At 34.4% G+C, this 16,799-nt stretch overlaps 1 protein-coding gene across 1 annotated transcript; it reads right to left on the bottom strand.

Annotated features, from left to right (window-relative positions):
- Positions 1-1,121: 1,121 nt before the first annotated feature.
- Positions 1,122-15,982, bottom strand: LOC122416766 (ionotropic receptor 25a-like). Its single transcript, XM_043429812.1, has 5 exons — positions 15,843-15,982; positions 14,172-14,471; positions 4,817-5,641; positions 4,417-4,734; positions 1,122-1,984 (listed from the first exon to the last, which is right to left on the bottom strand). The coding sequence occupies exons 1-5, from the start codon at positions 15,980-15,982 to the stop codon at positions 1,621-1,623; spliced, it is 1,947 nt and encodes a 648-aa protein (XP_043285747.1). The 3' UTR covers positions 1,122-1,620.
- Between the last annotated feature and the right edge of the window lie 817 nt (positions 15,983-16,799).

A 16,799-nucleotide genomic window follows, 5' to 3' on the forward strand; every position in this document is an offset into this window, starting at 1 on the left:
AAAAAATTTATATCGTCTTCTATATTTTTAAAGAATACTTTTATCAAATTTTATGAAATTCTTATAATTTTGAAATTCTTATAATTTTGAAATTCTTAATATTTTTAACATGGTTTAGCATGGCAACATTGTATCGTCGCGATCCACCCTCTTTCAATGACAAAATCATAAGAGAAATGATTCTATTAGAAATTTATCGATGAACTAGAGAGCTGACGAAGCGGGCAGCCGGTACATATGGAAAAATTGACACGCTTCAACGATTTTCGTCAACTGAGAGCGGTTCCGTGCGAAAAATACAGTCAACGAAAAATACGAGCATATAAAACAGTCGGGGAAATGTCGAGTTGCTACGATCGGGACTCACCCCGATGGAGGGAGTTGACGCGCTTGCGGATGACGTATAGAGTCGCGACACTTTGAGAGTTTCAACGATGGAGAGATGACATGATGTAGAGTTGACACCTTTCCACGCAACACACTACTTGAATGGACTTTTAAGGTATTACTGGATGGATAGCCCAGCTGATAAATTGTACCTGATCGGAATTTCCGTAATTTGTGGTGCAATAAAAATCTGAAAAAATTCAGCAACATTTGGAAAGTTATGAACTACAATTATCAATAATAATATTGCCCAAAACTTATTAATAAATTATTTAAATAAATATTTTTTTAACAATTTTACAGTAAACCCTTGTTTTTTTTTACGAATCGAATGTGCCGATTTTTCTGAATGCTCATGATTTTTTTCAGAATTTTCGTGAATATCTTGAAATTCTCTTTTTTAAACTTTTTAAGTGGCTCTATTTGTACATTTTTGATCCAGTAACCTTAAGATTTTTCAAAACTGATGGTAAATATATCTTCTAAAACATATCCAAAATTCAAATTTTTAAAAATTTTTTTCAAAATTTTTTCAAGAAATTTCAAAAATCCACGAAAATTCGGAAAAAATTCATGAGCATTCGGAAAAATACACACATTTGATTCGTAAAAAAAAAACAATAGGTCACCGAAAAATTATTGAATAATTAATTGTTTAAACAATTTGTTATTAACTTTTGGGCAATATTATAATTGATAATTGTTGTTCATAGCTTTCCAAATGTTGTTGAATTTTTTCAGATTTTTATTGCATCACGAAGTACGGAAATTCCAATCAGATATAATTTTTGGTCGAGCTATCCATCCAGTTATACCTTAAAGATTTTCAACAAACTCTGAGGATGCATCGTTTCAAATAGTCACGATAAGAATACGTAAACCCACAAAATCCATCAAAACACTGTAATTAATTAAATATCGGAGACGTTAAAGAGTAAAAATGTGAGTCCGTGACTAGTTGCTTCTTGGGAATCGGATATTTACTTCAAATGTCAAATATCGAAAAAAGCAAGCGCAAGCAGCGTTTTTCCCACTATATTATACGCGCGAACATGCTAGCGTGTTGAAAACGCTCTCGCACGGACGGTTCGAATAAATGATCTGAATAATTGTGACGATTTTTTTGCTCACAAAAAAATATTGCAATACGAATTTGAGACAAATAGGCCAGTACTTTTCAGTGAATTCTTTGAACGTTTGATTGCAAGTTGCGATATCTTCGAGGAATTTTTTTCATCGTTTTTCGTTATTTTCTCGTTGCGGTGACTGTGGAGGTGATTCATCAGCTACTCGTTCCACTGATTTCACAGTGAAACGCAATATCTTTGATTTTTTCGACCGATCGTTTGTTTCTTTTTTATTGCGTCTGCTTTGCTTCCACGGTAGCCAACAACAAAACCACCAGAACTCAAATATCAAGGTTCCGATTGCTGAGCAAACACCAACGACTATGATGACGAATATACCACCCATATCACCGATAGTCATACCATCGATTATTTCGTACACCCTCGGGCATTTTGGCATTTTAATCTTTTCGTTCCACCATCGATGTTTTAATTTCTCCAAAATACCATCCTTAATCAACTGGAGGATTCTGCAAAAAATTATTAACGTGACAACAATTTTTCATAGTCATGCAATAGTTTACAGCTTATCAGTTATTCAGAAGTTTCTTAATGTTATGATATTTCTCCCAAATAATTTACCGTATCGGAAATCATTTTTTCTTATAAATATTTCTATCTACAATGTAATAAGTACTGGTTTGTTACTATTTTATAGCGTTCTCTTTTTCAACTTGCTTTTAATAAATTTTATAGAAAATTTCAATTCCATTCTTCCTCTCGATGCAAATAATAAACAAAACATTGTTTCAATAGTATTCTACGAATGATGTCATGTTGCAAAAAAACGTTTAAGGATCTCGAGGATTTTTTTTTTAAATCAAAGATACTTTCTCCTCTGTCCAAAATTTTTGAATGAACAAATTCCGTCGACAAAGATGATTGACGAATTTTATAAGAATATCGTTTGTTTTTACACGTAAATATTGATGAGAGAGACGGTGATATTTTAAGGCAGCTGCTAAAAAGTTCCGAGTCGATTACCTTTTCGTAAAATACGTGTGATTCGTCGCAGGAAAGTCCAATTTGCTTGTCTAGCGACGAATGGAAAAAGTAAGTTATTTTGGTGATTTTACCGAAAAAAAAAACAAATAAAAAAATCGAATGAACTGAAGAAAAATGAGCGAAAACCGAAATAATTTATCGAACAAAGTGAGATACTCGTAAATAATCAGCATGGCGATTTGAATTGTCTTATACCCAAATGCAAGTGATAGAAAATTAATTATTTCAATGTTCTTTTATGAGTATTGCCACAATGTTTATGGACATGAGCACAAAAAAATTGTTTTTATCTTCTAACGGCAAATAATCACGCATTTTATAAAAGGCCACCGGTCACTACAAGACGATCTTAAGGTAACTCCTGTACTGCATGCTAGTCAAATGAGTGCTAAATTTTCAAAACGCTTTTAGACCAAGTTCAACGTACCGATTAAACTTATTGTTAGTGGATATGTATTCAAGCATATTTTATTAACGTGAAAAAATATTTAAAATGATCGTTTCGCAAAACTATCAACTGATAGATACAAATTTCCATGATGACACATTTTCACAGGTATTTTTCAAAGAATCATCTGTATTTTTTAACCGTTTTTATTGCACCAAGTCTCATTTTGTTCCTCAACTGATCCTCTACGAATTCACCACGCGGATTTTCCTTCAAATTCATTCCTTCAGAAATAATGAATGAAAAAGTTTTTTCACTTAATGAACAATTAGCTGCAACAGTGAAACGATAGAGTTAAAAAAACAACTACATGGTGGATTCACAGAGGACCAGTTGACGAACAAAATGAGACTTGTTGCAATAAAATCGATGAAAAAACGCAGATAATTCATTGAAAAATACCAGTGAAAATGTGTCAGCGTGGAAATTTGCATTTATCGGTTGATGGTTTTGCAAAACTATCCTTTTTTATATTTTTACATCTTAATGAAATATGCTGTAATACAAATCCACTAACAATACATTTAATCGGTACGTTAAACTTGGTCTAAAATCGTTTTGAAAATTTAGCACTCATTTGACTAGCATGCAGTACAGGAGTTACCTTAAGGTAATTCTATCGCTTCAGTCTAGTCATACCACTGCTAATAGTTGAGACTTATAGTAATTAATATTATTGACATACGGAAAAAAATTATTTCTTATAAGTAAAATTTTCCATATGTAATCCTTTAAACGAATATTCGTACTGAATTATAAAAATTAAAAAAAAGATAGTCCAACGATTCGCGTAGTATCCCCAGGTTTACGTTTGGCAACACCGGTTCTCTTCGTCTTTTTCTACTCGACCACTCGTGAGTGTTTAACCTCTTTTCTGCTGATCTGTCAAATTGAGGTTAGGACTACACTCAGCTGATGCCTTACTGTCATGTCTCTTTATCATAGCGAGTCGTAGAAAATCCAATGCCAGAAGTTCAAATTAAACTTAATATTCCGTAAAAAATAGGCCGATAAGGGCAACTTTTTTTGGGAGTATTAGATTACTACAAGTGTTAAGTATACGAATTGCAGTTTTTTTCCAGAATTTTATGGATTTCTAGGCAAATATACCCTTTTGTAGCAACCGGACGTTAGGTTTTTGTATGCTGTTTTGAAATTCCATCGCGAAAACCACCAATTTTAATAATTAATTTCTCTGAAATTAGGTCGATAACCGACCCTGAAATTTTACACAGCCCTTTATTAAAGGTTCAAGTTCAGCATAAATTTTTTTTTTTTAAATCTTATGAACTAAGCTTGGCGATAGAATTACCTTAATCCGAACAAGAAATCAACTCCGAGAAAGTCAAATATCTCCGTAATTCGACCAAGAAAGAAAGCAATCGTATGCAGCTCGAACTTCAGCATCGTATGTTAACAATAGAAAAAATATTGACTGCATGTACTAACGCTTCGTCCATTTGCTTCTTCAGGGGCGAGCCCTTTTGTACGGCAATGCCGTAAGGTCTTTTGGAGAATTCCTCGCCAACCATTATGAAATCACAATGAGTCCGCGTTATGTATTTGATGTCAGTCGCGTCCCCGATCACCGCAAAACGCTTGGTATTCACGCGATCCAAGGCCTCTTCCCAGTCCGCGGGGTGTCCCATCTCATTCATCACTTTCAAAAGTAAGCTATTTATGTTCCTAATCGGAGACTCGTATATGTCGAAGGCAGCTTCTTCCATTTGAGAAAGACTGTTATTCATACAGACTCGGATCCAATCTCTGTTGGGAAGGAAAATTTGCTTGACATTACGCTCCGACTGGGTGTTTTAGCTCATACGTTTGAAGAATCTGGCACACTCACACGAGAAGACGGTTCTCGATGTAAGAACGCCTCTCGTAATACGTATGAGCTACGGAAGGCTTGATCGTTGCGAATTTGTATCGGTTTTGCCTGGTGAAGTCTTCGAACGAGTCCAACGGCGTTATTATTCGTGAAAATGTGAGATGAGCAGCAAGACATACGGTGTAAACTGTTAAGATGATAAATGCGAAGAGCCACCATGACAGAATTACGAGACCTCCGGAATAATTCCCCGGCTCTCCGCCGCAGCCTTGCGGTGTTATTGAGCTCATAATAAACCACATGGACTGTTTCAGATTAAATATACATTTTTTGTTTTCATCTTCGTTTTCGTGGCGAGTATTTCGATAACTGAACGGTGACCAACGATTGTATAGCCACAAAAGCAAAAACGAAGCAGTATAAAACAAGAATATAATTGTCCACATTTTGACAGTGAGTGACTTAGCGAATAGGAAAAATGTCTTCTTGAACTCTCTTCTCCTCATCATCATCGTAATACCAACGGCTTCGTAGAAAGGCATGGTGAAATCCACTACGTTTTCTCTCTCCGACATAATCGAAAGAGCACTAAGCGCAATGTCAGCGCGGTCGTCTTGCAACTCTCTTATCATGCCATCCCAAGTACCGTTGTCGTCCATTATTCCGAATTGCCCGTCCGGTGTCGCTTCAATGTCGTAGGTGAAATTCAACATTCCACTTAAGTAAGTCATCAAATCGAGGCAGTAGCCCTGCCATTCCAGTTTTTCTGAATCGTACATCACGAATGGGGGCTTTTCTACTGTTACTACACGATAATGCGGTACAGCTTGCTCGTTCGGTACACTGGAAACAATGAATTTGTAGATTTAAAAGAGAGCTACTTTTTATAAACAGATATTACGATGATAACTGTCAAACATGATTCGATATGATTGTCAACATGTCAACGTGATTCTCAATTCGTAAATTCGTAAAATAGAAAAAATTACAGAGTTTTCCAATACGTTTGACAGTATATCGCAAAAAAATCGCCAGAGTGGCACGGATCGAGGTTCTAGGGTAAAAAAAATGAACTTAGAAAAATGAATTTTTTTTATCCAAAAAATAGCCAGTAATTTTTTATTGAAAAAATTACAGAGTCTTTCAGTATATTTGATGATCTCGGAAAAAAAAAATCGCCAGAGTGGTACAGATCGAGTTACCAGGTATGAAAAAATTAATTTGTGTAATTTCATTTTTTTACCCTAGAACCTCGATCCGTGCCACTCTGACGATTTTTTTGCGACATCGTCAGACACATTGAAAAATCCTGTATTTTTTTCAGCCAAAAAAATGGCTGTTTCTGTATAAAAAAATAATTCTCTCCTTTTTTGGTGAAAAATCATCGTTACCAGAACGTAAAAATTATTTTGAGCCGTCCGCTCGAAAGCTCACACGAAACTACAACTTTTATATGAAAACATTCTTTTTCAGTTACTTCTAGTTTCCGAGATATATTCATTTGAAAAAAAACGGTATTTTCTAAAATTATGAATTTAAAAATTTGAAAAAAATTCACATAGAGTGCTTTTTAGTAGTACTTCGATATAATGGGGTAGATCTCAGATGGTCGAAAAAAAAGTAGCCAATTCGACAGAGAATCCTTCATATCTTGTTAAGGAAGTTGAGGCATTAGAATGAAAATGATGTCATCGCTTTTAAACCGATTGCATCTTATAAAGTGAAGTGTAAAAAAAAATCAGTTAAATTTTCAGACAGTTTAGGAGCGTTGTTGCTGAGAAAAATCAATAACAATTTGGGCCAAATAACATTTAATCTTATGGAAGTCAAGACACATTCAGTGATATCTCCGTTAAAAATGATGCTAAAAATATGAAATTTTTTGGGCAACACGAGCAAGGCTTGCTGAACAATGTCATTTTTTTTCAGATTTATTAGGAGATTTGCTGAGATTATATTAATAATAGTCTGTTTCCCGTGCAGTTTTTTGAGGCTAGGATCGTCACCGTTCGTGTTTTCGATTGAGCTTTCACCAGTTTTTCGTCTTTTTTTCCCCAACTTTTCTTTAAAGTGTATGCAACATTGTCAAACTGTAAACTGGCCTAACTTTTGAAAGGTACACAGGTCATAACTTTTGGGTAAAAAAAATGACTGTACAGCCTCAACTTCCTTAATGAATAAAAAAAATTCTAATAAACTTGTAGATTTTGTGTTACATTCACACACACACACACACACACACACACACACACACACACACACACACACACACACACACACACACACACACACACACACACACACACACACACACACACACACACACACACACACACACACACACACACACACACACACACACACACACACACACACACACACACACACACACACACACACACACACACACACACACACACACACACACACACACACACACACACACACACACACACACACACACACACACACACACACACACACACACACACACACACACACACACACACACACTTACGCAAGCATGCACAAATCAATTTATACTACACATTCACTCTATTTTGCCCGAATAACCTCTCCCAAACTGGTTTCTTAATTAACCAGAGGTTCGCGCACAAAATTCTCGAGCTCGGAGTTCGAGTCGGAGTGGGGGAAGTGCTCGAGTGAGAAACTGGGGAAAGTTTCTTATTGCGGGCTTTCTTATTTGGAGGTCGGACTGTAATACAAGTGTAAAAATGCCAAAAAAATTGTGGATTCATCGCCACCATCAACGTATTTATCATTGGTAGATTTGTACTTTCTGCTTTCACAAAAACTGTCTTCGATGATGCGATTTTAACAAAATGAATGATAAAAGTCCACAAACGTGCATAATAACTTGTAAAATTTCAAAATAACAGAGTGCACGATAAGAATCTAGATTGTTTACTATCGGAGTAACGTCACGTTGGAATCCAATATGGCGGATGGCGTTTTAGAAATTTGAAAAACAGATGAAAAAAGACGATTTTTAAAATTGAATTAGAAAATTTACATTGCATTTTTATGAATAAATATTAACGTTTCTCGTTTACTTTTTACGAAATCTATCATAAGCATGCATTTTTATATATTTTATTACATGGTGTGAAATATCCTATTTAACGATATATCCATATATGTGTTTCTAGAACCTTTGAGTTTGAGGTGATTCTAAAAAATTTCAACAAAATCCGCCGCTTGGAAACTATTTCCAGCAAGTTTGTATAAAATTCCCGATATTTTTAATTTGTTTCTACATCCGGGTTCGATTTGGGATAATCTTCACGTGTTTGAAATATTATTTATCAAAGGTACAGAAAAAGTTCAGACATGATCCGTTGCCCGGAACCCACCCCTGGTAGAGGGTGACATTTTCGATATTTTCTGCTTTTTACGGTTACGGAGATCCCAGATTTTCCATCATTCAAGTACGTTTAGGATGCTTCCACTCGACACAGATACCTCGCATCCGTGCAAACGCCTTTTATATCTTTGGAGAAGTAGCTCAAACATACTCGGTCAATGAAAAATTGAAGGCTTTGTAACCATAGAAATAAAAAATTTCATCCCTTGCTGTAGATGGATTCCGAACGGCGGTGGCTTTCGTTTAAATTTTTTCTACGTTTTCGGGAAAATTGGGAAATCTATAAATATGAAAAATAAAGAAAAATTAATTCTATCCCCTGGGAGGTCTGCTTAACAATTTTATTCCAGGTGTTTTTGAGGCAAAGTTTAAACACATACCCATGGGGGCAGTTTTGATCATTGGTTCGGTATTAGCACGTTCAAGTACATAGACGTGTAGTTGTGGAGTTCGATAATAAGTGTTATTAGATGATAAGTATGATTGATACTAAAAAAACAAACTGGTAATCGTCCAACTCCGCAATGTTGTTCCTTAACCAGTACTGAACGCCAAAAAATATTGGGGTTTTAACAAAGAAATTCGGTACATTATTCTGGAGTATGGTGAACTTTTGTATTCAGATTAGATACATGCAGTATCGAAATAGAATGAAACACAATAATTTTGATGATGAAAAGAATACGGAAAAACGTTTGTAATGGCAAAAATCCGAAAATCGAAAAATATCAGAAGTAGAACAAAATCAAAACATAATAAATACAAAAAAAAATGCTGAAAATTAAAATTTGCAAATTGCTTCCTCAAGATGGTCAAGATGCATGGTACTCAAGATGCACGATGCTCAGAGCTTACTCTATGAGGTGCTATATTTTTCATTTTGACTACCTTATAGAGGAAGGTTTCAGCATTGTTCTAAAAGCTTGAGAAAACAATTCGTTACTTTTTTAGGCTTATATACTGCTTCTAAAACTGAATGACGAGCCATCAGAAAAAACAGTTTGCAACTTTCAATTTTCATCGTTTTCCTATTTACATTTAAATTGAATATATCGGACAACTTTGCTGAAAAGTATAGAGGAAGTGCAGACTTGTACACAATATCTTACAAAATTTCCAAAAATTAAAGCGGTTATACGATTTTTCGAAAAACTCATATTTTCGTAAAAATCAAAAAATCATAAAATTTAAACCGCTTAATCGATATTTTCCAAATTCATTACCAACCTTCCTATTATGATAATCTATTTATAAAAAAAAAATCAGTAATAAATCTTAACATTTTTGGAAGTTAGAGCGTCGACATCCTTTTTTTGAAAATTTCAAAACTTCGTAGGATTCGTATGTTTTTACAAATTCTGACGAAATTATCAGAGAATGAAGAGCTTATATAGATTAACATTTGTGCAAAACGGTAGCCCTGTATCTCAAATCGTTCTCGAGTTATAAGCGTTTGAATTTTGCAATGCCATAACATACACACACACACACACACATGCGGACATTTTTTCTAGATATGATTTTTCGATGTTTTGGGACATTTTGAGCACATTGACAGTGAAAAGTGGAAAAAAAATTTTTTTATCATCTCATAGCTTCCTCTATGAGGTAGCAAAAAACCATCAAATATATAAGAATTGCGTAGCAATATCAAAAACAACAAATGAAAATACTTAACAGATAAAGAATTATAAAATAGAGCGAAATATATGCCGCATCCTCGTTGTTAGTTCCGGGTAAAGCCAAGTGCACGCACGGAGAAAAGGAACTCGTTTTTTATAGTGAGGAATATATTTATTATTTTTCAAGAATTTTCAAAGTACCTAGGCACCGATTACAAACAGTATACTATTTTTTGAATTTTGCAGTTTCTCGTCCCTTGAATTCTAAACAGCTTTATGTAGATAACAAAAAGTGATGCACGTGAGAATTATATTTCGTTTTTTTTCGCGAATGTTATTCGTCATGTCAGACTAGCACTTACTGATAAGTAGAAATATATTGTAAATCACAAACTTGACTGTCAGCATAGTAAATTCTATGATAAATACATGCACGAATATACACCGAATACGTGTGACATTTTACCATAAATATAGTATTTTTTTCACGGTTGTCCGAGCAGACTTTACAATACAAACATTTGAAATGACTGAAAAGATTTTTGCTATGCTTATAGATAAAAGCAGTCTTGAGTATTTCGAATAAAAGGTATCCGTCTTTTTACTATGGTGTAAAGAACAATTTTTATTACTGCTCTTCGAGTTAAGGTGGTTCCTCCACGAGACAGTTAAATTAGGAAATTATTTAAATTTGGTATACGTATTGTTTAACATATAAACAACACCTCTATAAAATTTTAACAAGTTTCACCATCCCGAACCCGAGATATATGTAATTGAAGTTGACTCAATTAACACGTAACATATGGACGATGCATAGGCAAACAGCACATTATTAATTCTACCGCTAGTACTGAAATTAGGAAGTTTATAAAAAACGAGGAGAAGCTAGAGCGGGATATCACAGATATTGTGAAAAAAAAATTAAGGTGATTGACCATCTAATTTGACAGATATAGTCTCGAGAAGTACGAAGGTTTAGGCTGCATACGATATATTTTGCAAGCGAACAAGCGAATGTCGTCTGTATAGGCAACCATTTCTGTGTGTTGAAGCGTAGCCCGGATAGTTCCGTCAAAAAATTTACTCTCGATGTCAGATCAAAAATACTTTTAGAATAAATTTTACGAAAGCAAACGATATTTGTACTATATCTGCTGGCACCGAGTACAGGTATATAGGGTCATTACAAAGTTATTGATTACGATCCGAATTATCAACCCTTTTAATATGCAAACGGTACATAACTTTTGGTTGGGGCTGTCGTAGGGGATCGACTTTATTGCTGCAATTCAGTACGTATATACTGTCCTCAAGATACTATATATCCCTAGTACTTTCCTCTAGAATTTTCGATCTCGTTTTCTCCGTGCGAAAACAACAAAAAGTGTTGACTATAAATTAATCCATGAGTTGTTCAGTTACAGAATGTATACTGCTTCTCATAACGAACGTAATCATTTTGTGTATTACGGGAATTCGAACTGAGCGGATGCATCTATTGCCGTAGTTGATTTTATCGTTTTGACATGCATGGTGTTGACGCGATGTAGAATTTATGTTCGCCAGTAGTAGGCACAAGAGATTTCATGGGAAAGTAGTATGAACGTTATTCGTTCGGCCATGCACGATATTCGTTTCATAGCTACTCTGTTATTAATTTTATTTCTTTGGTTATTTGATGTTCATTTCAATTTGAGGAGTTCCATAAATCCCCCATCATAAATGATGGTTTTACATTTTTTTTGTGAACATACATTAACAAATACAATAACGTATTTAATCGACACGATTGATGGAAATTTTACGTCTTTGGTGGATACGATTCAAGGAGTAGTTTCAAAAAGACCGTCAGAAAAATACACGCGGGAGGTTTCTCGTTTCGGTGAACAGTTACAAAGTTTTATCTTTGCACGTAAGACATCTGTTTGACGTGAGGCTCAATATTGAATAATAAAAAAGCGAGTTTTATTGGAAATAAGAAAAAAAAGTAACAAAGTGAGCCCGCCATAACCCCGATGGAAAATGGTGCCGGTTATCCCCCTCTCCCTCCCTTTCCTTTGATGTTTTATTTCAGGGTTCAAATTGTTTAAAAAGCGAAACCCACCCTCCCAAGGTTGGAAAGTGATCTCTTTGGTAACAATTTTTTTAAAAACAATTCTGTCGTTGCAAGTGGTGGGTTTCGAATTCTATATAAGTGCAATTTTTATAAAAAAACAATTTCATTGACAGGTGGTTAAACCTCCGCCATATTCCATCGGAATTATGTTGGGGGACCTCTTCCCTCCTCCCTCTCTATGGGCGTGGGGTTCCTTTATATATTAGGAAGATAAATGTTGAAGAACTGATATTTATTTGTAAACTGTACACTGAGAAAATAAAAAATTACTAGAACCAATAAAATGTAGTTTTGAAGCGAATAAATCATTTATTTCATTATTCGCCAAAACATATTAGATTGGTTCCCTCATATATTTACTTGGTTAATTTATTTCAGTCAATTTCATAAATTTTTGTTTCAATAACAGTAGTAGTTTCAATAACAATAGCTTCATTCTAACATTTTTTTATCAATTATATGTAATATGTAGTTTGAATTAATTTTATGATTCAAACATGCATGATTTTGAAGGAGGCACTTATTCTTTTTATGAACCATAATTTTAACTATATTATGTTGTTTATTTATTTTAACTATATTATGTTATCAATTGCAAAATTATTTTTAACTGCCCGTGATGGTCATCGCAGTTTATGGCACATCTCTGAAACCATTTTAATCGAAGAAAAATTCCTACCTGCATGGGGATTCGATACCGATCTACTTACCGACCTACATCTTTTTAAGTACGCACGCTATCCACTAGACTACCACGACATTGTTAGATATAAACTAAAAAAGGAATTATATAAGTTGCGAAAAGTATTATTTCGATTATTTATTTGTTGAACCATGACAATCACTGTTAATTTGAAAACATATTTTGACGGATCTATCACTTTATTATATTAAACTCTTATTTAATGGTAACGATTAGATTAATTATTTTAATAAAAATATTTTTAGAAACAAAATAATGGTGATTGCAAAAAAATAATTTGTTCGATAAAAGCAATTTCGTATTGAAGTCATTTTGTAGATTCAAATAATCTAATGTTTTTGATGCGATAAATGTAATTAGTCCAATCAATAAAAATTTAATCAAATCTATTATGCATCTAATTGATTCTATTAAATATGAGTTTAATATAATGAAGTAATAGATCCATGAAAATATGTTTTCAAATCAACAGTGATTGTCTTGGTTCAACAAATAAACAATCGAAACAATACTTTGATTTAATAAGTAAATACATGTTCTCAAATTCAATAATTTTTTCTCTCAGTGTATAATTTTAAGGTGAAAAAAAATAATATTTTTTCTCGGAGAAAAACTGAAAAATTTAATCAAGCAGTTTTGAGTACGAAGATATTTGAGATATACTTTATTATTTTATTGTTAAAATTATTGTTTATAATTAAAAAAAAGATTGTGATGTCTCCCGCTTTTAGGTGGATAGAATCGAGAACATATGAACCACATGTAATTATATTGAATGAGATAAAATTTTGTAATTATTACACTTATGTCATAAATATCTATGTTTTTGATGACCGTAGCTATTCCATCGCTCAGCCCCGCGGTTGAGTAGGCCAAATAGTTGAAAATAATTTTAATTTTCAAGAAAAATGTTTGCTCATTCATAATTACAATCAAATTACAATATATAAGTTTCCCCCTCACACAGGACGATAGAACAATGGGCTGAAAGTGTTTATCTCGATTGAACGAACGGTATAAAAAAATGAAATTTTAAAAAATGTTGAAAAAAAAAATTCAAATGGAACGCATATTCGATCTTTTCGAAGAAGTTTTATAAATTGAAATTCGCAATTCTTGGTCGCGTCACATGCTCCGGCGCATGCAGATTCACTGATTCAAAAACTGTGCGGCAAAATTTGCCAGCTTTCAAATGAGTTCATGGTCTCGTTTAAAACGAATGAGAACTAAATGATTCAAAACTGATTTCGTGAAGAGTGCAAAACCCTTCGTCGCGATGTTGTGGAAAACTTCACTCATTCCAAAACGCTAGTCACGTTTGCATTCATAGATGCATTACGCTCGGTAATGCCTGATATTACATCAAAAAGATTAACCCTTGCCATCGAAAATTACATCGTGATAAATGATCTTTAAAAATTCATAAAATCCTCCAAAGAATTTACACCTGCTCCAGTGTTCCATCCCAATCGCGTAGAATGTGCAACGCTCTTCGGATCGTAAAAAAATCGTGAGTCAAATTTGAATAAAAGTAATAAACGAACCCCAATCCGTAATTTAACAATGACGCCGCCATACTGTCGCGTCCGTAGTGTACGGAAAAGTGACGCGGATGCCTCAGCAACTTTTCGTTGGATCGTACTATTTTTCGGATGATGAACCAAGGCTGCGCGTTCCGTATGAATTCGAAGAAGACTTCACGAAGACTGATGAGGAAAAACCGAGAAGAAACATCGCCGTCGAGTCGGGTAAGGACTCGATATGATCGTGTTTGGTCGTCGGTTACCACAGGGATGACTCCTGTCAACGAATTCGGTAATTGAGTATGGGTGTGAGATGTATATCTTTACAAACCATGAGCAACATGGATGCACGTATGAGGATTTTATGCCCAATCGATGGTTTCTATTTTTGCTATTTTTGTCGTGTAATTTTCTATGTTTCCCAACAACGGTTGTCCAAGCAACCGACCAATATTTCGTTTCCATTCTGGCTGGTACGATTTTCAAAAAATCGTTAATTATTCTCACATTTGTCGAGCTGAAATTAAAAGGAAATATAAAAGTGTATGAATATTACAATTGGTTTGCATACGATGAAAATTCTTGTGATTGGCTTTCTTCATCCATTTTCATATGAGAAAATATCTTCTCGTTTACCAATGAAAGTGAATATATTTTTCAAAGAACAAATAGAAATAAATTTAGATTGGGTAGAGTTCAATATGTTGAATAATCCAATTGTCGAACGGTCGATATTTCGAAATTTTTTAAGCTGTAATATCAAATTGGAGAAAAATAAGTAATTCGAAATTCTTATTTCCGATCGACTGTTTAGCAAATTACGCGTTTAATCGAATATTTCTTCTTCGAATTCGTATTCACTCGGAAAATATATATTTCGATAGTTTTCATTTCGAATGCAATTTTAACAGACTATACGCGAATGTCGAAAGTTCATATTTTCGAATTCAAAATGGAGAATAGTTATTTTATAGAAAGACCAGATTATAGAGTAGCAAAAAACCGATAGTGAATTTTTCGAGCCTATAAAACTTAGATATGCGGAATAGCGTAGGCTCGAAAAGGCAAAAGTCAAAATGGCGATGTTTGAAATTGGAGATCACCGGTCTGAGTAAGTGAGTGAGTGAGACGCGTGTATTTTCAGTTCCGCTGCGTTTCTTTATTTTAATCGATCGATTTTCTAACGTTTCGCCATTTTGATCGTTCGACTTTTTGGTCTTTCAGTATTTCAACCTCAGTAATATTTAGTCTTTCGTTATTATATTTTCGAAATTGTGAATATTCATAGGATTGCTGATTGTAGTAATTTATGAATCGGAATAGTGATAGTCGAATTTTCGAAAAATCGATATTTTAGTCGTCGTTTCATGGGCGATTGTTACATTTTATTTTCGATATAAATGTGCTTCGAACCTTGAGGTTTCTACTTTATTTACTTTCGATATTCAAAGCTCTAGTTGAATTGATCGGTCTCCATATTACCATTTTTTCCCCACTCCACAAATTTTTGAAGGGTACCCCGTTTTGGCCCGAAGAATTTTTTTTTCTCTCAAATTGTAAACATTTCCAGTGCATACTTGGTGTTCAAAAGTAAGAAATGGAGAAGCTTTCCAATCATCTGAAAATTGCAATATTTTCGGTACTCCGATTTGCCTCGATCGCCCCTACCAGATCTTTAAATTGAATTTTTACCTGGAACGCTTCATATTCGATGTCGGAGAAGTTTCCAAGCAACGGTCGATCGGTAGCAATGCAAACCCATGACGATTTACGACCACGACGACGATCGATGTGGCATTTTGCGGACCAAGGTGAACTGTCCTGCTCATCATTGTGCAATTTCACCACGACACGGTTCCCTTTCGTTCGCTCACTTTTCTGTTGATTCTGCTAAATTAACGATCATTCCCTAAAAGTATGAAACATCAGGAACTTCATAATAATTTCCGAACATAGTTTCCTCCCATTCTATATCGTTTCATCACTCCTATAGCAGTTATATTATGTCAGAGGTGATCATTTAACTCCCATGGAATATATTTCTAGCATATTTTCAAATTTCAAATCTTAAAGTTGAATCTTAAGAGGATGGATCAGTCGATATATCGGAACCGTGAGTGCGAGAGAGATAGTTGAAAATTTCGAAATCGAAATTCTTTGACATAGTTTGACCGATGAAAAAAAGGCTCTGTCAGTCGATTTTTGCCATCGTTCTGCGTAGGCTGACAGAGCCTTTTTTTAATCGGTCAAACTGTGTCAGAGAATTTCAATTTTGAAAATTCCAAGTGAGGTTAGTCGACTGATCCATACTCAGGGCTGTCAATGTACTTGTCCCGAGACTCTGCTGAGTCTCTTGATAAAGATATTATTTCGAAATCATAGAAATGATTGTTGAAATCTTCGATGAGAATTTTTCTTTACAAAACCAGTAAAATTGCGTGCTAGTTGTAAGAAAACAAATAGTTATCAAAAGTAGCCAATAAATGTACGCCTTTTATTGATAAATTTTGTCGAGATTGTTTCGATGGCTTAAGGAAGTTGAGGCTGTACAGTCATTTTTTTTACCCAAAAGTGATGACCTGTACCTTTCAAAAGTTAGGCCAGTTTACAGTTTGGCAATGTTGCATACACTTTAAAGAAAAGTTGGGG

Source organism: Venturia canescens, chromosome 10 (genome assembly GCF_019457755.1).
Source record: "Venturia canescens isolate UGA chromosome 10, ASM1945775v1, whole genome shotgun sequence".
NCBI lineage: Eukaryota > Metazoa > Arthropoda > Insecta > Hymenoptera > Ichneumonidae > Venturia > Venturia canescens.